The sequence below is a fragment of the Lithobates pipiens genome, unplaced genomic scaffold, assembly GCF_037356315.1.
Source record: "Lithobates pipiens isolate NorthernLeopardFrog02 unplaced genomic scaffold, aLitPip1_a1.2 Scaffold_19, whole genome shotgun sequence".
In the NCBI taxonomy this organism is placed as follows: domain Eukaryota; kingdom Metazoa; phylum Chordata; class Amphibia; order Anura; family Ranidae; genus Lithobates; species Lithobates pipiens.
Window position 1 is genome coordinate 165,237,335 of NW_027507764.1, and position 23,766 is coordinate 165,261,100.

General features: G+C 44.1%; 1 protein-coding gene across 1 annotated transcript in view; it reads left to right on the forward strand.

The window, feature by feature from the left end:
* The window catches only part of RBMS3 (RNA binding motif single stranded interacting protein 3), an 859,182-nt gene that overhangs the window by 790,204 nt on the left and 45,212 nt on the right, over positions 1-23,766 (forward strand). The window contains exons 8-9 of the mRNA XM_077491456.1: positions 3,310-3,356; positions 4,036-4,132. Of these exons, the coding sequence (XP_077347582.1) occupies positions 3,310-3,356; positions 4,036-4,132 (144 nt within the window). The remainder of the gene's footprint in view (positions 1-3,309; positions 3,357-4,035; positions 4,133-23,766) is intronic.

The following is a 23,766-nucleotide window of genomic DNA, read 5'->3' on the forward strand; positions in this document are numbered from 1 at the left end:
AACCTGTCCGTCTGGAGCCGGCTGGAAAACCAGCAGCCAACCACCTCCTGATCATCAAGAGTGCTCTGGCTGGGGGGGTTGGGGCATCCCCCTGTCAGAACACAGTAGCTCAGCAGGGGAGATCACTGTGCTAACTTCAAAGTTAATACAGTGGCTCTGACCAGAGTTGACAGTTTTTTTATTGTTCTTTATTGGGGCTTTAATCCATTTTCCTTAGCCGCAAAATTTAAAGCAGTCACTATTATCATCAACAAGTTTAATTTTTTAGACTATAATGATTGCGGTTTGCCATCATGAGCAAGCAAAAATGCTGTTTTATGCTTTGCACGTGATTGGGTATTTTTTGATTTTTTGTAAAACAAACCTTCACTAAGCTCTGGGGCAAATTCTCTTGCAAAATGCAACTTCCCCTGCAAATTGAACAGCCAATTGCATTGTGATTTGTGAATCAAACTCATTGTTCAAAGTATTGAAAATCTCATGTTGTTGAAAGTAATAGTTATCATATCAAATACCATATTCTATAGTGCAAACTGCATCTGTGCTTTTACCATGGGCAAAGGTTTGTTTTAAGGGTAGCTCCATCAGCGGTTTATACTTGATATTCCTGTAATCCTCCGCTGCCCTGTTGGGGCACTGGTGGCAAAGGAATGTACCTGTAAACTTCTGGGTATGCCATGTAGAGTGAGCTGAGTGTTCCCAATAAAGCTAGATATTCCATTCCACTCATACCTAATAGGAAATGTTTACATGATGAAAGTCATCAGCCTTAAGTATGCTCCAAGTCAGCAATAAAGTGAATCTCTTCTTTGCTCATGGACCTGAAAAAAAAAAACAGGGAGACCCTGTGCAGATAAAAAACTGAACCCTCCCTTGCCACTCATCATTACTGTTGCACATGTGTGCATGCTGTCTACTAAGGTGCACCCTGGTCAGAAAACTAAAAAAGCTCCACTAATTGTAAATGACAATAACAAAAGTGTGTATATGTGAGTACATATATTCTACAAAATAGAGATATTTACCTTGAAAAGTACAGATATATAGTATCAGGGAAACAATGAAACACAAAAGATTTGTTAGTCTGAAATGCATGAAATATTAAACAAGGACTTTAGAATGGATAAAAAGCTGATAATTTATGTCTTCTTCCAGGCTCTGCTACTGAAATTTCAAACATAATATTGTAACACCAAATCATTATAAAACATTAATGGTGTGCAAACATCAGAAAGGCAGAATAATAAATGACTTAGTGTTACTTTAGCAAATGGAAGATGGGGACTAATTTAATTTAATAGACTTGACAAGGTAAAAATGCAGGGTATTTTTCTCAGTCCTTAACTATGCAGCATAATATATGAGCTCGTTTCTTAAAATATGTATTTTCATGCAGAAAAAAAATCCTCAATCTTACTGCTATTCTTCTCATGTCATGTTGAAATATGCAATGGCATATTTATTTAAATCAATTCTGCTATTGCTTTTAATGACAGAAAATAGTAGTAACATACAGTACATCCAGGCAAGGATTAATAGTTTTAAGAAGTTCACAGAAACAGCCCTTGATACTTAAAATAATGTTGTTTAGTTGTTTTGAGCCTCAATATTCAGCATGTTTGTTATGTTACATATATATATATATATATATATATATATATATATATATATATATATGCTCACATACATATATACACACATACATAGGCCCAGTAGAGCCAATATCACCCACACTGCACCCTAGAGAGGTGTTATTAAAATCCATATTGTATAAGGACACAAATATAGACATGAAGATTGCACTCGTAAAACATCCTGTAAAATCACCCTCAGATAGTGCCCTGCACCTCCATGGCAAAGACAGTGTCGTTATTTCACCCATTTCAATAAAGGTTGAATGTGGCCACGTTGCCATGACCACCTGCTGATATACGTTAATATATTCTAATATATACAATAGATATATACTGTGTGTGTATATATATATATATATATATATATATATATATATATATATATATATATACAACAAATATTGCAAATTATAGCACACCTGTGGTGGTTCTTTATAGAGGTAATTTCCCTTTATTTTATGGGGTCGCAGTCAAACTCAAAAAGGAGCCTTTAAGGAAAGACTTCTGACACCTTTAAGAGGAATTCACACATTCACTGCATTGTAAAATGGCTGTCACCAGAAGAACATACAGAAAATAATTGCTTTCTGTGTGTCCCATTCACACTGCAGACATCCTCCATTTTTTGCAGCGCACTGTACAGAATCACATGGCATGGCACAGCAGGGCAGCACATCATGCTACTTTACATAAGCATGAATGAAGTGTACTTTTAAACACTTCAAATAAAGTTTGTGAAAAACAAAACAAAAATGAAAACAAACAAAAACAAAGGAAACCGCGTGTGATGCGTTGACCACACTGTTCTCTAGAATGCAGTCGAAACTCCGGCAACTGTCTGTTCTTGTGTGAACTTACCCTTAGAAAGAGAGAGACATCAATCAATAAAAAACTAGATGAAATTACAATTTTAGTTGTCTGCCCCTCTCAAATGCTCATAGTGTCTGGATATAGGGAACTACTTGTTTATATAGTTGCATGGCTATTGCTGTTTAAGTATTTTCAAAAAGTGTAAAGCAGAATTTGGGCAAAATAACAGGTTCTTTTTATAGTCCACCTCTTCTAGTTGTGTTACCTTCCCCTGCCACCTGGTTGCCAGAAGGAGCCCTTGGGCATACCCAGTACTTCCTAGTATGGGTAATCATGTGACCTTCTCCCCTTCCTCCCACTATCAAGCAATTTGAAAGCTCAGTGTAGGCTAGAACACATGGAGCTTATGTAGCACTTTCTACTAGTGGCTGTGGAAGCGGAATAGGGTGGAGCAGAAGCTTGTAGAGGAGGTAGGCTATACAGAGAACCTTTCACTTTGCCTTTCAAAAAGCTACGGGTTCACTTTAGGCTGTCAAACATGACCCTTACATTAGAAGTTTATTTATTTATTTTTTTCATCAAAGTGCATTTGTTATAGCTCATAAACAGCAAACAGCAAGCACTTCCACAACTGCTTTTTCTTCCACATAACAAAGAAACCATAGGTTGAAGAGTTGTGAAAATTAGGCAATAACCATTTCTCAGTCTCCATTGGCAATGATAATTACTGTGGGGCAAATACATCTTGATAATGTTTCAGTTATTTTAAAATCACGTGTATTATAAAAAAAATTAGGTTTAATGTAGTCTTGCTTATGAATCTTGTGAAGTATGTATAATGCATTTTATTCTTCTTTGAATACAGACTGGGATGACACTAACGTACGATCCAACAGCAGCTATACAGAATGGGTAAGTGAAATTGATTTAATCTTTTGCATTTGGTTGTGAGAATTATAGTGTCACATCATGTGACTTCAAAGTGTATGTCTATTCAAAACTTTTTTTTCTTAGTTTTGGATAAAGTAGGACATAAATGAATAAAAATGGTTTTCTTTTGTAGACTAGAATGCTGTAACTTCTGTGAGATTTTGTGTGTGTCCCTGTTGCAGATTTTCCCTCGCTTCCTGTATGGTAAAACCATTTTCAGCAGAAAAGGAAGTGAGCAGAAATCTCTCTAAAATACACAGGCAGCAGTAATAAAAAAACAGACAGGGATTCTAATTCTTCTCCTAAAAACTCAAATATTTTGTTGTCTTGACACACAATTTAAGATGCCTATTAGAGATGGGCCCAGGTGTGTTTGAAATCCCACCTGCCCGATCCCGCCAGGAAACCGACTATGCACATTGCTAATCACAGGCAATGAGACATTTCCCGTTCTTTGGAGCTGTGTGTGTCTGTTTGTGATTAGCAGTGTGCAGTGTCGGCGTTCTGGCGGGATCGGGAGTGTGGGATTTCGAACACGCTCAAGCCGATCTCTAATACCTATATTCAATATTCAAATATTTACTAGTTTATTCAGGCTTTTAATGGCGATTTCTTTAACAAAAAATATAACTAACTTTTTTTTTAATTTTTTTCCCTGCAGATTTTATTCTCCCCCTTACAACATTGCAACAAACCGAATGATTCCACAGACATCCATCACACCTTTTATTGCTGCTTCCCCTGTATCAACATATCAGGTGCTTGCACGCTTTCTAATGTTGTGTCATATTAAAACCCATGCTTAGTAAAATAGTGTAAATGGCATACATGCTTTAAAGGGATCGTAAAGGCAGTTTTTTTTATCTTAATGCGTTCTGTGTGCAGCAGCCCCCCTCAGCCCCTAATACTTACGTGAGCCCTATCTCGATCCAGCGATGTTGCAGGAGTGTCTCCCCTCCTTGCTGGCTGAGACAGTAGCACAGCGCCATGGGCTCCCGCTGCTGTCAATCAAATCCAGTCTGTCAATGAGGAGAGAAAGGGGGACAGGACCGGGTTGGGCTCCATGTCTGACACAGGGAGCTGTGGCTCAACTCGGGTGTCCCCATAGCAAGCTGCTTGTTGTGGAGACACTCAATTGGAGGGAGGGGCCATGGGCACCAAAGAGGGACCCAAGAAGAGGAGACTCTGGCCTGCTCTGTGCAAAAACAACTTGACCGGGCAGGTAGGTATAACATGTTTGTTGTTTTTAACTAAAAAAAAGACTTAAGCATCACTTCAAGTCTTCATAACCAAATTGTTACATATAAGCTAGGTTAAAGTGATTCTAAATGTAAACATTTTTTCTTTAACCACTTTCAGACCGGACCATTTTGCTGGTCAATGACCAGAGGTCTTTTTACAATTTGGCACTGCGCTGCTTTAACTGGTAATTGCGCGGTCATGCAATGTTGTACCCAAACAAAATTTGCGTCCTTTTTTTCCCACAAATAGAGCTTTCTTTTAAAGGTATTTGACTGACTCTGCGATTTTTATTTTTTGCGATATAAACGTAAAAAGACCGAAAATTTTGAAAAAAAATTATATTTTCTACTTTTTGTTATTAGAAAAATCCAATAAACTCAATTTTAGTCATACATTTAGGCCAAAATGTATTCAGCCACATGTCTTTGGTAAAAAAAAAAAAGTCAATAAGTGTATATTTATTGGTTTGCACAAAAGTTGTCACGTCTACAAACTAAGGTACATTTTCTGGAATTTACGCAGCTTTTAGTATATGACTGCCTATCTCATTTCTTGAGGTGCTAAAATGGCAGGGCAGTACAAAACCCCCCCAAATTACCCCATTTTGGAAAGTAGACACCCTAAGGAAATTGATAAGAGGCATGTTGAGCCCATTGAATATTTTATTTTTTTGCCTCAAGCGATTGAATAATGACAAAAAACTAATTTTTTTTTTTTACACAAAGTTGTCATTAAATGATATATTGCTCACACATGCCATGGTTATATGTGGAATTGTACCCCAAAATACATTCTGCTGCTTCTCCTGAGTACGGGGATACCACATGTGGTCGACTTTTTGGAAGCCTAGCCACGTACGGGGCCCCGAAAACCAAGCACCGCCTTCAGGCTTTCTAAGGGCATACATTTGTAATTTCACTCCTCGCTACCTATTACAGTTTTGAAGGCCATAAAATGCCAAGATGGCAAAAAACCCCCACAAATGACCCCATTTTAGAAAGTAGACACCCCAAGCTATTTGCTGAGAGGCATGTTGAGTCCATGGAATATTTTATTTTTTTGCCTCAAGCGATTGAATAATGACAAAAAACTAATTTTTTTTTTTTACACAAAGTTGTCATTAAATGATATATTGCTCACACATGCCATGGTTATATGTGGAATTGTACCCCAAAATACATTCTGCTGCTTCTCCTGAGTACGGGGATACCACATGTGGTCGACTTTTTGGAAGCCTAGCCACGTACGGGGCCCCGAAAACCAAGCACCGCCTTCAGGCTTTCTAAGGGCATACATTTGTAATTTCACTCCTCGCTACCTATTACAGTTTTGAAGGCCATAAAATGCCAAGATGGCAAAAAACCCCCACAAATGACCCCATTTTAGAAAGTAGACACCCCAAGCTATTTGCTGAGAGGCATGTTGAGTCCATGGAATATTTTATATTTTGCCACAAGTTGTGGGAAAATTACAAACTTTTTTTTTTTTCACAAAGTTGTCACTAAATTATATATTGCTCACACATGCCATGGGCATATGTGAAATGACACCCCAAAATAAATTCTGCTGCTTCTTCTGAGTACGGGGATACCACATGTGTGGGATTTTTTGGGAGCCTAGCTGCGTACAGGGCCCCGAAAGCCAAGCACTGCCTTCAGGCTTTCTAAGGTCGTATGCAGGGTCTCCACGAGGACGACAGAGTTCATTGTCGCTGAAGTGCATGAACCGCAAAATCTGCTCGTATTGTGACCTGGACATGGAAGCAGAGAACACGTGCATATGGTGAATTGGGTCAGTGGACCAATATGACCGCAACTCACTTTTTTTGGTTATGCCCATGTTGAGGGAGAGGCCCAGAAAGATCTTAAATTTGGAAACCGTAATTGGTTTCCAATGTCTGGCAAGGGCGGACCAGGGAATAGTGGCAATGTGTTGACCAGCGTACAAATTGCTTTGGTCCACAATAGATCTATAGAGATCTTCAGTGAAAAACAGTGAGTAAAAATCAAGTGGCGTAAAATCAACTGTTTCCACGTTAATGCCAGGTTGGCCAGTGAATGGGGTAAGAACGGGTTCTGCAGAAGTGGTGGGCACCCAATCAGGATTGCCGAATTCTGCAGGAAGGGCACTATGGGTACGGCGGGCCTGTCTTTGTCTTCGTCTTGGTGGCAGCGGGACACTACTTGTGCTTGCCATCTCGCCAGCTTGAACTGCACTTATGGGACTCGCCACGTCACCACGTGATACTGCAGTGCTGGATGTATGTCCAAGGTGTACTAGGCCGCTGGTGCTTGCCAGTTTACCAGAACGATGACCGGCTCTAGTACGTCTCTGCTCCATATGAGGGACCTGCGATTCTTGCACCTCAACAACAGAAGAAGTTCAGGATCGGGTACGCCTGCCCTTAACAGGGACCTCATCTCCGTCGTCAGAGCTATCTGTCATGGAGCCGCTGTCCTCTACAGGATCGTATTCTGAGCCTGAATCTGACAGATGAGTGACTTTCTCTTCACTATCTGTCATGCTCAGAAACGTGTAGGCCTCTTCACTAGTGTACCTTCGCTTTGCCATTTTGGGCTCTAAATTTAGGGGTACACTAGTGAGACTCGCAGGTAAAAAAGCACCTAGGCTGTCAGCGACTGTATCAAAACGCTACAAAAAAAACTGTTAGTGATCGCAGGGATCAAGCCTGACTCTGTGAACGCTGCAGTTATGTGTGTTGTGTTTTGTAAGTGACAGTGATCGATCGATACTGCACTTGGGTGGGCTGGGCTGGGCTTGGCGGAGGCGCTAAACGCAGGTGCTAGCAGGTATCTGAGCTGATCCCGCTAACAATGCGTTTTTGGGAAACCTAAACTGCTGGCGACGCTAATATAGATCTGATCAGATCAGATATTGATCTGTTTAGATACTATATTACTAAGGGAAGTGTATGCTTTGCGCGTGGGTGTTAGTGGTACTGGAACTAACCTGACGCTGCCTGGGGTGATGCAGACCCTATATGACCCTCAAACTTATATCACCCGCCGGGTGATCAGGGGGTTAAACCTTTATTAGGTAATCAATGGCGGGTGCCCTGAAACTTTAAAAAAAATAGCCAACCAACCAGCGTCACCTGTAACAGTTATATGGTGATCACTGGTGAAAGGGTTAACTAGGGGGCAATCAGGGGGCTTTATGCGGTAGTATATGGGGGTCCCTGACGCTATAAGAAGGCTGCGGCGAACCTAAATACCTACCTGCCTAACTAGCGTCATCTGTGACACTAATACAGCGATCAGAAAAACGATCGCTTATTAGTGACACTGGCGGCGGGGGGTGATCACGGGGTTAAACCTTTATTGGGGGGTTAGGGGGGTACCCTAGACCTAAAGGGGGCTAACCCTAACTGCCCTAACAGTTATTGCAGTCACAAATGACACCAATGCAATAATAAAAAAATAAAAAATGAAATTGGTGTCACTGTGACTGGGGGTGCAGGGGTGATTGGGGGTGATCGGGGGGGTGAAGGGGGGGTGAAAGTGTGCCTGGCGTGTTCTACTGTTAGTGTAGTGTGTTGGTGCAACTCACTGATCATCTCTCCTTGGTGCCGGAACGAAAAAGACCGACACAAGGAGAGATTACATCACTTCCTCTGCCTGTGTTTACAATACAGGAGAGGAAGTGATGTAGGGGAAGCACTTTCATTCGTCAGGAGCGATCGCGAGTGGGTGGCTATGAATGAATGGCTGCCCCCTCATCCCGGATCGCTCCTGCACGGAATTCGACCGCCACTGGCACCGGGGGGGCCCGATCGGTCCCCCCACCCGCGGGAAGGCATGGACGTACCTGTACGCCAATATGCCTGCCCGTGCCATTCTGCCGACGTACATCGGCGTGCGGCGGCCGGCAAGTGATTAAAAAAACAAACATGCCATACTAACATTTTATGTGCAATGTTTTTGTACAGAGTAGCCCCAATCCTCCTCTTCATGGGTTCCCTGGCTCCTCCCCTATTGCGGGCCCACTCAGAAGTCTCACTGCTTATGTCTATTGATGTTCCCTCATCATTGGCTGTGATTGACAGCAGCAGGAGCCAATGGCTCCTGCAATGGCTTCTACTGCTGTCTCTGAGCCAATGAGGAGGCAGAAAGCAGAGAGAGCCTACAGAGAATGCATTAAGATACAAAAAGCCTTCTGCCTTTAGAACCATTGTAAGGTCAGATGCAGATGTCTACTTAGTTATTTAGTAAGTTATACAAAAGGCAACAGCTAGTATCACAATAACCAAAATTGTAAACAAGCGCACTAACCAAGGCAACTCCTAGTCCTCGGTATTTGAGGTATATGTTCTTCTTAAAATGAGGTGTATTATACAGTGTTACTAATAACCTTATCACTGAGTTAATGGATAAAATTATCAAAATGGAATTGACTGTTCATCCAACAGCAAAGTTGGATGATTTAAGATGGATCTACATTGCTGGACAATGTTATTAACATCCAGTTTGCATCATGGGGTTTTCTTTTTATTAATAAATTAATAAATATATAATATAATATAATATAATATACTATAATATAATATAATATAATATATATTAATACAATTCTTTACAGTGTGTTTATTTACTTTGTTAATTTTTTTATTTTTTCGTGAAAGAGTAACAAGAAGTACTAAATACCACAAATTCATTCACATAGGGGAATGGCCTGGGTATCTCTGGGGTTCACCTTTTTCTAAAGAAAAATTCCTATAACTACCCCCCACAGGGCACCACATCCACTAGGCCAAAGATGTGGGGATGAGGCCCTTGTCCCAATCAACATAGGGTTGAGGGCATGTGGCTTGGTATAGTTTAGTGGAGAGGAGTGTCACCTGCTGCTCCTCTCTTTCCTGGTCAGTTAGCTTGGAAGCCTGCCCATTTACCATCACACAGTGGGTCTTGTATTAATGTGCAGCTTCTAGGACATCTAGATACTCTTCACTTAGAAGAGAGAGGTGTCAGCTGTTGTTCCTCTCTTTCCTGATCAGCAGGCTGCATGCCTGGAAAGGATCTGGTATAGATTTTGGGTGGGACCCATGCCGTTTTTTTCATGGGGTCCCCTTAATTCATATTAGACCCCTGTCTAGAATAAGCATCTGGTGTGTTTTTTTATGGACCCACACCATGTTCTTCTTCTGCAGGACATGTGGACTGATATGTTTCAGGAAGGGGGGGGGGGGGGGGTTGGCTTGATTCCCTCTAATTTTTTCACCACCTATGCTGAATGTACTAATAAGAGCCTGACATGAATTTTTAAGAGGGGCTCCATGCTAGAAAAACAAACAAAATGGTGTGGCATCCGCCCCAAAATCCATACCAGACCCATATCCTATACCATATCCTAGAACAGAGGGAATGCAATCACTTATATAAAAGGGAAAAAAGGGTAACTATAATTTTTTTTTATATCTATACACAAACAATATTTGCCTATCATTTCTATTTTAAGCTGAAAAACATGAGTATATAAATGAAAACTAAAGAGATGTACAGTTGTGATTGAAATGTTCCACAGATTACATAACTGACTGAATAAAGCAGATACAACCAGATACAAACGAGATTGCCTTTATACCTGCAGAAAAGGATCAACATTGTACTCCTGTGATTTTGATTCACTGGGGTGATTACTAAACAAGTACATTTTTTTCAGGATCATTTGTTCATATTAATCACGCAAAAAAGTGCATAGGAGTTTAAAAAAAAAGGTATTTATTTCTTGTTCATTAAGGATCCTAGAAGGATGGGTGTCTTTTCTCTACTGGGAAAGGCCTAACTGTTTTAATAACCATTTCATTTATTGCAAGTTTGTTTTTTGCTTTATTCAAGACTTCATCTAGATGCTGCCCAAGCTACTCTCTTTATGCAACTATCTGGATCATCTTACCCTCATCAATACCTTGGAAAGCTGTACTCAGATCCTACTGGACTGGACGATTGCAAAGTCTGCCTAGAATGTGACCTTTTAGCATTGGGATCTGCTTGTGACACTTTCCAGAACTTAGTTTACTGAGTTAGTTGTAGAGTCTTTGGAAGACTTTTGTATGAGTAGGCTATGAGTATGAGTAGGCCAAATGCCCTCCCGTCCCTTCTGTATTGAACTGTACTGTAATTGTGCTGTGCCCCCTCTACATTGTCTAAATCTGTTGGCCCTATATAAATCATGTATAATAATAATAATAATAATAATGTGTGCCTAGCATTGGGAACTACTGCATTTATTATAACCAATGTACACCATCATTATACCTGTTTCCTGTTGGTCTCAACAGAATGGGTTAATATACTGACACTGCTCAATTAAGTGCTGTGTCACTGTTTGGAGTGTCACGTGCATGCACTTCACTCTGTTCCTTCCTTTAAGCATTTGGTAGCATTCTAGCCATTCATCTATTTCACAAGAGACACACAATTCCACCTCAGTTAGTCCTTGGTGCCGCCTACAGTGACTTAGTCGCCTCCAGTCATTTGAACATCTCCTGCTCTCAGCAGCCAGTTCATCTATGTCCAAGGTTTTTACCTAGTGTTCTAAATTAAGTTGTCTCTGTTAGACATTGAAACTGGTTAGGTCCTAAGTGCAAGGGGGTGCAGTCCCTCCATATTGAGTCTCTCCAGCTCATGAACAGTTCTGGGATGGCTTGCAGTGTCCCTCTTCAAGGATCTGACACTGGCAGCCTGGACCATTGTCCCCTGCATAAGTCCATACACTCCTAAGAGTCCTCTTTAGCTCCACTATGGAGGAGTTCTCAGTAGTTATGCAAGAGTTTATGGGCCACATTTCAACTTTTATTTATGACTCTGAATACAAAGGTTGTAAGCATGCTTGAATGTCTTCCCCTCCAGAAGACATGTCTACAGTTGTAGCAGCCTCTGAGTCTTTTGCTGTAGAGACTCTATCCAGTGAAGAACCTCACACATTCTTGTTGGGTGATTTTCCCCTGAGGAGCTGCCATAGCTGGGGGAGGAAAGGCAGCTAAGCCTTTCCAGGTGAGCACAATTGTTCTCTCCAACCTTTAGGTGCGAGTCCAACCCGCAATCTGGATGAAGAGCCACTGACACCTGTGAGTGTGGTCAACCTTTTCCTGTGTCAACAGCTGCCATAGATCCCATGCTTAACCACTTGCGGACCACCCACCATACTTTTACTGCGGCAGGGTGGCCACTCTACACCAGATTACGTATCTAGTACCTGATCTGACACTTCCAGGTCTGGGGCACACCTGCGTGTCGCTGGCCAACTGCTCCCGCTGTGATCACACACAGCAGGAGCTCAGCAGTGGGTACTGCGGACTCTGTGTCCACCGGCACTCACAGATTACTCAGGACACAGGCAGAACAACAATCTGCTTATGTAAACAAGGCAGATTGTCATTCTGTCAGAAGGAAAAGTATTGATCCTGTGTTTCTGCAAAGCATGAACACGGATCTTTGCCTTCCCCTAGTCAAAGTACCTTCCCCACAGGGAGTAAGCACAACCTAAGCACACAGTTAACCCTTTGATCTCCCCTGATGTTAACCCCTTCCCTGCCACTGTCATTAGTACAGTAACAGTACATATATTTTAACACTGATCACTGTATTAGTGTCACTAGTCCCCAAAAAGTGTAATTTAGGTGTCCGATTTGCCTGCCGCAATATCGCAGTCCTGCTATAAGTCACTGATCGTTGTCATTACTAGTAGTGATGGACGAACTTCCGACGGGACGTTTCGCGAACGCGAAATGCGAACGGACCCAAACGTTCGCGAAACCGAACGTTCGCCGCGGGCCCCATTGACTTCAATGGGAGGCGAACTTTGCAAACCTTCATGTCGAATTTGCGGCCACGTGGTAATTATTAGGGGGTAAAACGTAGTCCCACCATCTGGACAATGACATAATACATGTATGAGGTGAATTTGGGATCGATAACTACAAGCATTTTTATTTTATTTGGGAAATTGTTCTAACAATTCAGGACTATGGAGCTAATGAAGGCAATGGAGGAGAGGGAAGGTCAGGGACCAGGGTAGGCAAAGAAGAGGGTGCAGGAGATGATCACCAGCAGCGTGACATACCGGAATGACACATGCACCGTGATAGAGGCATCTGACAGCAGCACCGTAATACAGAGCACTGACAGCAGCACCGTGACATACAGCGCTGACAGCAGCACCGTGACATACAGCGCTGACAGCAGCACCGTGACATACAGCGCTGACAGCAGCACCGTGACATACAGCGCTGACAGCAGCACCGTGACATACAGCGCTGACAGCAGCACCGTGACATACAGCGCTGACAGCAGCACCGTGACATACAGCGCTGACAGCAGCACCGTGACATACAGCGCTGACAGCAGCACCGTGACATACAGCGCTGACAGCAGCACCGTGACATACAGCACTGACAGCAGCACCGTAAGCAGCCCCAGGAGGAAGTCAGCACAGCACAGGGATGGTGTGATCCCCTCATAATAAGAACCCCCAGGAGGAAGTCAGCACAGCACAGGGATAGTGTGATCCCTTCATAATAAGAACCCCCAGGAGGAAGTCAGCACAGCACAGGGATATCATAAGCAGCCCCAGTAGAAATATGACACCGCTCAACCTCTTCAAAGAGGAGGGTAGGGGCATATAGTACGGTGTGCTTTTTTGGGTCAAGGAAGTGAGCCAAATGAATTAAGAAGGTCTGTGTGCTTGATTAAAAAAATAGTTTATAGACATATACATGGTCTACTGGTCACATGTGTTGAATTCCTCCGAGATCCATGCCTCATTCATTTTTAGAAATGTGAGGTAGTTAACACTGTGGTGAGCTAGGCGAGTACGCTTATCGGTCACAATCCCCCCTGCTGCGCTGAACGTCCTTTCGGACAGGACACTGGATGAGGGGCAAGCCAACAGTTCGATTGCAAATTGGGCAAGCTCTGGCCAGAGGTCAAGCCTGCCCACCCAGTAGTCTAGGGGTTCATCACTCCTCAGAGCGTCCACATCGGCCGTTAACCCAATGTAGTCGGACACCTGACGGTCTAGGCGTTCCCTGATGCTGGATCCGGATGACACCTGTCGATGGGTCGGCTGAAAGAATGACCTCATATCCGAAGTCACCAACACATCTTCAAACCGGCCTCTTCTTGCAGGCGCTGTTGGATTGGTACCCGCAAATCCTTCTCTGGGAGTGGGAATTGCTCCTCTGCCAGCGCACGCAAAAGCAGAATGCAGCATTTCTCGAAGCAAGGCCTGGAAGTGCTGCATTCTGACAGCCCTCTGCGACGGCGGTAACATTTCCGCCATTTTGTGTTTGTACCGGGGGTCTAAGTACGTTGCCACCCAGTACTGGTCCTTGACCCTCATGCTTTTTATACGGGGGTCCCTATTAAAACACTGGAGCATGAAGGCCCCCATTTGCACTAAAGTGGAAGCGGTGTGGTGGCCTGGCTCCTGCTCATCATCCAGGATAATGTCGTCCTCTTCATTCTCCTCTCCCCATCCTCGCACAACAGGGATCCCAGAAAGGTTTAAAGCATGCTCTTCTTGCTCCTGCTCATCCGCCCCGGCACCATCCTCCTCTGACTCCTCATCAGACTCCTGTTGTTGACTTGTCTCAGATAGAGTAGCCCCCCCTGGGAATTCATCCAGCATTGCGACTTCCTCATCTTCCCGCTCCTGCTCCTCCACAGCCTGATCAATGACACGACGCAATGCACGCTCCAGAAAGAAGGCATAAGGTACCATGTCACTGATGGCGCCATGGCTGCGACTGACCAGTTTGGTGATCTCCTCAAATGGCCGCAGAAGTCTGCATGTGTCGCGCATGAGCAGCCACTGGCGCGGTGAAAAAAAACCCAGCTCCCCAGAACCGTTTCTTTCGCAGAGTTCATACAGGTAGACGTTAACTGCACGTTTCTGCTGGAGCAGCCTATCAAGCATATAGAAGGTTGAGTTCCATCGCGTCGGGCAATCGCAAATAAGACGTCTGACCGGCAGATGGTGTCGCCGCTGAATGTCAGCAAGGCGAGCCATGGCCGTGTAAGATCTTCTGAAATGGGCCGAGATTTTCCTTGCCTGCCGCAAGATGTCCTGGACCCCAGGGTATTTGACAAGGAATCGCTGCACGACCAAGTTTAAGACGTGTGCCATGCACGGCACGTGCGTGATTTTGCCCTGTTTCAATGCGCTAAGCAGATTGGCACCGTTGTCACACACCACTTTACCAACTGTCAAATTGAGCGGTGTTAGCCACTCATCTGCCTGTGAACGCAAAGCTGAAAGGAGTGCCGGGCCAGTGTGGCTCTTTGCTTCCAGGCACAACAGACGCAGCACGGCATGGCAACGTCTCACCTGGCATGTGGAATAGGTTCTGGGGAGCTTGGGCGGTGCAGTGGAAGAGACGCTAGCAGCGGAAAAGGAGGAGGCAGCTGAGGAGGAGAGGGAGGAGGATGGAGTAGGAGGAGGAGAAGAAGAGTCAGGCCTGCATGCAATCCGTGGCGGTAAAACCAAATCTACACGGGTGCCACGGGTTACATGCTTGACGGCCGTCAGAAGGTTCACCCAGTGGGCAGTAAAACTGATATACCTTCCCTGCCCGTGTTTGCTAGACCACGTGTCTGTGGTCAGATGTATCTTGGCACCGACACTGTGTGCCAGAGATACATTCACTTGCCGCTGAACATGGCCATATAGCTCTGGGATGCCCTTCTCTGAGAAATACTTCCTTCCTGGGACCTTCCATTGTGGTGTTCCAATGGCCACAAATTTGCGAAAGGCCTCCGAGTCCACCAGTTTATATGGCAGTAGTTGGCGGGCTATGAGTTCTGACAAGCCAGCCGCCAACCGTTGGGCAAGAGGGTTATCCGGCGTCATCATTTTTTTACGCTCAAACATTAGGCCCACGGAAGCCTGCCTTTTTGCAGAAAAATGTGAGCTTGGCGTGATGGAAGGTGGAGTGGAGGACAATTGTGAGGAGAGAGGAGAAGGAGAAGTAGAAGACGAGGCTGGACGGTGAGAGCCTGCAGTGTGGCTTTGTGTGTTCCGTTGCTCCCACTGGGCTCGGTGATGGCTGCTCATGTGCCTTCTTAAGGCGGTCGTCCCTAGGTGAGTATTGGGCTTACCGCGACTAACGCGTTGACTGCAAAGATTGCAGATGGCAACGCTATTGTCAGCAGCGGACACGTTAAAAAAAGCCCACACTGCGGAGCCATGTGCCGGTGTCCTGGGAGCGCCAGATGTGACCGTACATGGTCGATGACTCGCTCCTGATACATTTGCAGTCTGCTTTGTCCCTGCTGTGCAATGTAAGTCATTGCTGCTTCTCCTCCCTATCTGCTGGTCCATATCTCCCTCTGAACTCCCCTCCTCTTCCTCTCTTGTGGGCACCCACGTGACATCACTAGACACGTCATCATCAACGTCACCTTCCCCACCGCTATAAGTAGAGATCTCGGAGTAGGCAGCAACACCGGGGACCAACCTCCTCCTTGGGCTGATCTGGGTACTGGCGTCAGACTGCTGAGTAGCGCTTGTTGCTACCTCCTCTTCCTGATCCAATACCAAGAGTGGCTGCGCATCAGAAATGTCCTCTTGATATGGATCGGAAAATAATTCCAGTGACTCAAGCGGAAGGTATGTGGTGGTGGTGGTGGTGGTCGTGTTGTTGGTGGTAGTGTCTTTGGGGGTGCACATAGCAGAGAGTGAAGAAGAGGGTGCAGATCGAGAGGATGAGGAGGGTGCAGAAGAGTAAGGCTGAGCGAGCCACTCAACCAAGTCTGGTGCATCCTTTAAAGTAATTGAACGCACCTTCTGCAACTTCCCACTTTGGCTCAAGCCTGTTGCTCCTGCCCTACCCCTACCACCCCTGCGGAAGGGCCTGCCTCTTCCTCTGCCTGTCATTTTTTAAATGACCCTGTGACAAAACTCTTAGTCCCTATACCGATGAAGGACTGCTGCAGTATAGGGCAGCGGTCAGCAGTGGTGCACGTCAACCCTATCTATTGTGGACCGATAGCGGTCCTTACAGAACAGCAGACTGTACCGCACTCAAGCCTATGTACCGTAGCACCCTATACCAAGTTACCAGTCCTTATAAGAACTTTTGTGGACCAAGCAGGTTGTGTATTAGTGTTTAGCAGACTGTATGTCAGTCCCTATACCGCTGAAGGACTGCTGCAGTATAGGGCAGCGGTCAGCAGTGGTGCACGTCAACCCTATCTATTGTGGACCGATAGCGGTCCTTACAGAACAGCAGACTGTACCGCACTCAAGCCTATGTACCGTAGCACCCTATACCAAGTTACCAGTCCTTATAAGAACTTTTGTGGACCAAGCAGGTTGTGTATTAGTGTTTAGCAGACTGTACGTCAGTCCCTATACCGCTGAAGGACTGCTGCAGTATAGGGCAGCGGTCAGCAGTGGTGCACGTCAACCCTATCTATTGTGGACCGATAGCGGTCCTTACAGAACAGCAGACTGTACCGCACTCAAGCCTATGTACCGTAGCACCCTATACCAAGTTACCAGTCCTTATAAGAACTTTTGTGGACCAAGCAGGTTGTGTATTAGTGTTTAGCAGACTGTACGTCAGTCCCTATACCGCTGAAGGACTGCTGCAGTATAGGGCAGCGGTCAGCAGTGGTGCACGTCAACCCTATCTATTGTGGACCGATAGCGGTCCTTACAGAACAGCAGACTGTACCGCACTCAAGCCTATGTACCGTAGCACCCTATACCAAGTTACCAGTCCTTATAAGAACTTTTGTGGAACAAGCAGGTTGTGTGTTAGTGATTAGCAGACTGTACGTCAGTCCCTATACCGCTGAAGGACTGCTGCAGTATAGGGCAGCGGTCAGCAGTGGTGCACGTCAACCCTATCTATTGTGGACCGATAGCGGTCCTTACAGAACAGCAGACTGTACCGCACTCAAGCCTATGTACCGTAGCACCCTATACCAAGTTACCAGTCCTTATAAGAACTTTTGTGGACCAAGCAGGTTGTGTATTAGTGTTTAGCAGACTGTACGTCAGTCCCTATACCGCTGAAGGACTGCTGCAGTATAGGGCAGCGGTCAGCAGTGGTGCACGTCAACCCTATCTATTGTGGACCGATAGCGGTCCTTACAGAACAGCAGACTGTACCGCACTCAAGCCTATGTACCGTAGCACCCTATACCAAGTTACCAGTCCTTATAAGAACTTTTGTGGACCAAGCAGGTTGTGTATTCGTGTTTAGCAGACTGTACGTCAGTCCCTATACCGCTGAAGGACTGCTGCAGTATAGGGCAGCGGTCAGCAGTGGTGCACGTCAACCCTATCTATTGTGGACCGATAGCGGTCCTTACAGAACAGCAGACTGTACCGCACTCAAGCCTATGTACCGTAGCACCCTATACCAAGTTACCAGTCCTTATAAGAACTTTTGTGGACCAAGCAGGTTGTGTATTAGTGTTTAGCAGACTGTACGTCAGTCCCTATACCGCTGAAGGACTGCTGCAGTATAGGGCAGCGGTCAGCAGTGGTGCACGTCAACCCTATCTATTGTGGACCGATAGCGGTCCTTACAGAACAGCAGACTGTACCGCACTCAAGCCTATGTACCGTAGCACCCTATACCAAGTTACCAGTCCTTATAAGAACTTTTGTGGAACAAGCAGGTTGTGTGTTAGTGATTAGCAGACTGTACGTCAGTCCCTATACCGCTGAAGGACTGCTGCAGTATAGGGCAGCGGTCAGCAGTGGTGCACGTCAACCCTATCTATTGTGGACCGATAGCGGTCCTTACAGAACAGCAGACTGTACCGCACTCAAGCCTATGTACCGTAGCACCCTATACCAAGTTACCAGTCCTTATAAGAACTTTTGTGGACCAAGCAGGTTGTGTATTAGTGTTTAGCAGACTGTACGTCAGTCCCTATACCGCTGAAGGACTGCTGCAGTATAGGGCAGCGGTCAGCAGTGGTGCACGTCAACCCTATCTATTGTGGACCGATAGCGGTCCTTACAGAACAGCAGACTGTACCGCACTCAAGCCTATGTACCGTAGCACCCTATACCAAGTTACCAGTCCTTATAAGAACTTTTGTGGACCAAGCAGGTTGTGTATTAGTGTTTAGCAGACTGTACGTCAGTCCCTATACCGCTGAAGGACTGCTGCAGTATAGGGCAGCGGTCAGCAGTGGTGCACGTCAACCCTATCTATTGTGGACCGATAGCGGTCCTTACAGAACAGCAGACTGTACCGCACTCAAGCCTATGTACCGTAGCACCCTATACCAAGTTACCAGTCCTTATAAGAACTTTTGTGGAACAAGCAGGTTGTGTGTTAGTGATTAGCAGACTGTACGTCAGTCCCTATACCGCTGAAGGACTGCTGCAGTATAGGTGAGCGGTCAGCAGTGGTGCACGTCAACCCTATCTATTGTGGACCGATAGCGGTCCTTACAGAACAGCAGACTGTACCGCACTCAAGCCTATGTACCGTAGCACCCTATACCAAGTTACCAGTCCTTATAAGAACTTTTGTGGACCAAGCAGGTTGTGTATTAGTGTTTAGCAGACTGTACGTCAGTCCCTATACCGCTGAAGGACTGCTGCAGTATAGGGCAGCGGTCAGCAGTGGTGCACGTCAACCCTATCTATTGTGGACCGATAGCGGTCCTTACAGAACAGCAGACTGTACCGCACTCAAGCCTATGTACCGTAGCACCCTATACCAAGTTACCAGTCCTTATAAGAACTTTTGTGGAACAAGCAGGTTGTGTGTTAGTGATTAGCAGACTGTACGTCAGTCCCTATACCGCTGAAGGACTGCTGCAGTATAGGGCAGCGGTCAGCAGTGGTGCACGTCAACCCTATCTATTGTGGACCGATAGCGGTCCTTACAGAACAGCAGACTGTACCGCACTCAAGCCTATGTACCGTAGCACCCTATACCAAGTTACCAGTCCTTATAAGAACTTTTGTGGAACAAGTGAGTTGTGAATGTTTAGCAGACTGCAGCAGAAGGGCAGCAGTCAAGTATAATATCCTTTCTATATTTGGAAGAAAGAATATTATACATGTACAAGCCTATTACTGTACCACTGATACCAGTCCTGAAAAGAACCTTTGTGGAACTAATAATAACAGCAAGTCTTTAAAATTACCCTCACTGCCTGACAACACTGCTTCCTTCCTGTCCCTATACAAATTGGCAAAAAAAGAGAACGATTAGTGGTTACTGGAACAGCTCTTTTGTGGACCTTGATAGTAACAGCTAATGATGATGATGATGATGATGATGATGAAAGACTAATCTGGCTGTCCCTGTAGCATACACCGTCCTTTCCCTTTCTCTAAACTAACAAAAGACACTCAGGCTGCTGCAAGAATCAGCAGCACAGCAAACCTATCAACACCTAACACCTATACCAGTCCTGAAAAGAACTTTTGTGTACCAAATAGCTAGTGGTTTATCTCTCCCTACTCCACACAGGAACCTGTCCCTATCGTAACAGAAGAAAGAATGTAAAATGGCCACCGGATCGGGTGTATTTATAGGTTAGGGGGAATGTACAAGTGTCCATGTGCTGTCATGTCTCAATTGGCTGTCCTGTATCACATGATAAACGTGTCACCAAAGGTTAAAGTTCTTGTATACATTAAACACGTAAGTCCGCCGCGGCGAACGACGGAAAAAGGCGTTCGAACGTGCGGACCGCGAATGTCGGAAATTCGCCGCGAAACGACCGCCGGGCGAACCGTTCGGCCATCACTAATTACTAGTATAAAAATACAACAAAATATGCCATAGTTTCTAGATAATATAGGTTTTGCGCAAACCAATCAATATATGCTTATTGGGATTTCTTTTACCAAAGATATGTAGCACATATTGGGCAAAATTGATGAAGAAGTTTGATTTTTTAAATTTTTTATTAGATATCTTTCATAGCAGAAAGTAAAACATATTGTTTTATTTTCAAAATTGTCGGTCCTTTTTTGTTTATTGCGCAAAAAATAAAAACCGCAGAGGTGATCAAATACCACCAAAAGAAAGCTCTATTTGTGGGAAAAATTGACACAAATTGTATTTGGGTACAGTGTTGTACCACCGTGCAATTGTTAGTTAATTGTCAGCGATGCAGTGCCGTATCACAAAAAATGGCCTGGTCATGGGGTAAATCTTCCAGAGGTCAAGTTGTTAAAATGTATTGTACCCCAACGATTCATTTTCTTGATATGTGTATGTTGTACCATGTACTTGTGTTAAAAAGTATCCTGTTACCTTTAAAACACTTCCTTTGTCTAAAATACCTGCCAGTCTCCCTGCTTTCCTGATTTAATGGATCATGCTAGACAGAAAAGCTCATCCATACCAACATGGTAAGCATGCCTGTCCTTCAATGGCCAGTCCCCCTGTACAGCCATTCACTGTGAACGTCAGTGTACTGCACTTTATCTGGCTTCTGATGACAACCCCTGCCTCCCTCAGCTCTCTAATCCCCTTATGAAGCTAAGAAAGGAGATAAAACAAAAAAAATCTAAACACAATTGTTAGGCATGGTAGTGCAGCCTGTAGCTTCTACTAGCGCTATTAATGCCAAGTGGCCCAGAGACATTAAAAAAAAATTTTTGGTACAAAGACTAAGAAACACCTGATAAATGATTTACACTTACAAAACATTTTACACATCAATACCTGTTTGACAAGGGCTATAAAAAATCAGATATTCCCACTTCTGATCAAATAGTGTCCCACCTTATTACAGCGATGGTCATTCCAGTTGATGATGCACTGGTGTTAAAGGGATCATTGGCAAACTCTGTTCAAATACTTATTTTCTCTAGCAGGCCCTTCATTACAACCTGCAATGACTGTGATGCTAGTCTGTCAAAACTTAGGGGAATGATTTCCAGGTGCTACAAGCCAGAGTTCTGTCCCCTGCCCCTCCATATTTTAAAAGCTGTTAAACGCTAGGAAGTCTACCTTCCATTGCACATGGGGCACATCCTGACCTTTTTACAATCAGTCCTGGATCATCATTTGGCCGAGTACTATCAAGGGTCACCTCTCCCCCTTGTGATTTTATTCTATAGGACAATAATTTCCCATTCATTGGTTAAGGCTTTTGTACAGGGTGTTACTTATGTAGCTTCTCCTGTGAAACCATCTGTGTATATATTTTAATTGGGTTCTGTCAACACTTCAAAGCCTGCCTTTTAAACCTATCATGAATATTCCCTTTTCCACTTTTACTCATAAGGTTGCTTCCTTTTTGCCATTACCTCTGCAAGGTGTGTGTCTGAGGCTAGACAGCTTTACCTAGTAAAGAACCATTTCTGAATTTACAGATAAGGTGGCCTTAATACCCTGAAGTCTTCTTCCTTTTTAAGGTAGTTTCAGCCTTTTCCCTCAACCATTGATTTTTCATCTCTCCATCCAGTTTAAGTTAATCAGAAAGAATTTTCTCTCCTTTTTGAGATGTACGTCTTCTGAAAGTTTACCTTGCAGCCACTTCTTCTATTGGAAAGACTGACTCTCTATTTATATTCCCTGAAGGTACCAATGAAGGGGAACCAGCTTCTTGTTCCACTGTTTTTGGTGGCTCAGAGGTATAATTATTCAAGATTTTGGTCTTAAAGATTAGGTTCCACCCTCTTCTGCTAAGGTTTACTCCGCTAGATTTGTTTGTGCATCTTGGGCTTTTCAGCTGTTTGCCAACAACTGTTTCCCAGATGTGCAAGGGTGCAATCTGGTCTTTGTTAACACGTTCCCTAAGTTTCATCAGGCAGATGTTCAGGTCTCATCTGATGTCAATGATATGTTATGAACACTGTACATTTAGGGATCAGTGAGTGAATATTCAGGCATTAGCAAGGGTCAAAGCAACAAGTAGATGGGTCCAGGGAGACGTTGGCTGTGAACTGAAAATGAAATACAGCAGGGCCAGGGCAATTTGGGTCAGCAACAGGAAAGGCAACAGGTAAGTACAATGTTACTTTTCTAGCATTTCAACTGTAGCTGGAAAGAAGACACAGCACCAGCCACTTACAGGGCTGTTGCTTAAAAACTATTTTGGTCAGAGGACACATAATTTCAGTGAATTATGGAAGTCCTCACAGGGATACTGTGCACAATTGAAAGCCTGCCATGGATACTGCATATACCATTGAACATACTCTCAGAAGATCTGGGAGTACCATTGAAAGTACTGGCAGAGATTTTGGAATTCCTGGTGGTCATGGAGGTAATATAACAGTTAGCTTCATTCATAAAGTATTGCAATTCAGGCAGCTCTTTCAACTGCAGCCAGATCCCGATTTCATTGTTTTGTTATGTAGGCCTGTTACTGTTTCATTGCTTTTGTACATCCCTCAAAGTTGAAGTACTTTTGGACCTCCCATGTGCATATGAATCCTGTGTTACTTAATTTTTTATGTATAGAGGAAGAAAAGAATGGAGAAAGGGATTATCATGGTGCCAAAAACTACAGGGACACTATATATGTAAAAAAATACTTCACAATATAATTTTATTTAACAGCAAAAATACAAAAACACTGAAAAAGAAAAAAACAGTATGACATCTCAATCAGAAGATGCCACCCACTCTGGTGTCCTTGTGGTCTGGGGTATGTACTGCTGGTGCATCTTCTGATTGAGTGGCCTCCTTGGGGGGTATATGACCGTGCCATGCATTCTGAATTGATAAAATTATGTTTTTGATTAAAATTGCTCTGTCACATATATTGTTTTTTGTTATTTACTTTTAGTGCAGGCAGATATCATTTCCCTGAGGAAGCCAATGATTTGGCGAAACATGTAGGAGATGATATCTCAAATCACAGGCTAAAACAAGATCTATGCCTGCGTGTTGTTTCTGTTTGTTCAACAGCTGTAAAATTAACTGCTTAGTACCCACTGTATTAACCTTTGTTTATGTCATAATGTTTTTTCTTGTTCAGTGTTTTTGTATTTTTGCTGTTAAATAAAATTATATTGTTAAGTATTTTTTACAAATATAGTGTCCTTGTAGTTTTTGGCACCGTGATAATCCCTTTCCCCATTCTTTTCTTCCCCTATACATAAAAAATTCAGTCATAGGGATGAGGTGTCGTATATACTGAGGTTCTTCCAGCCACACTCCCCTTTTTCCTGTGTTACTTAATGA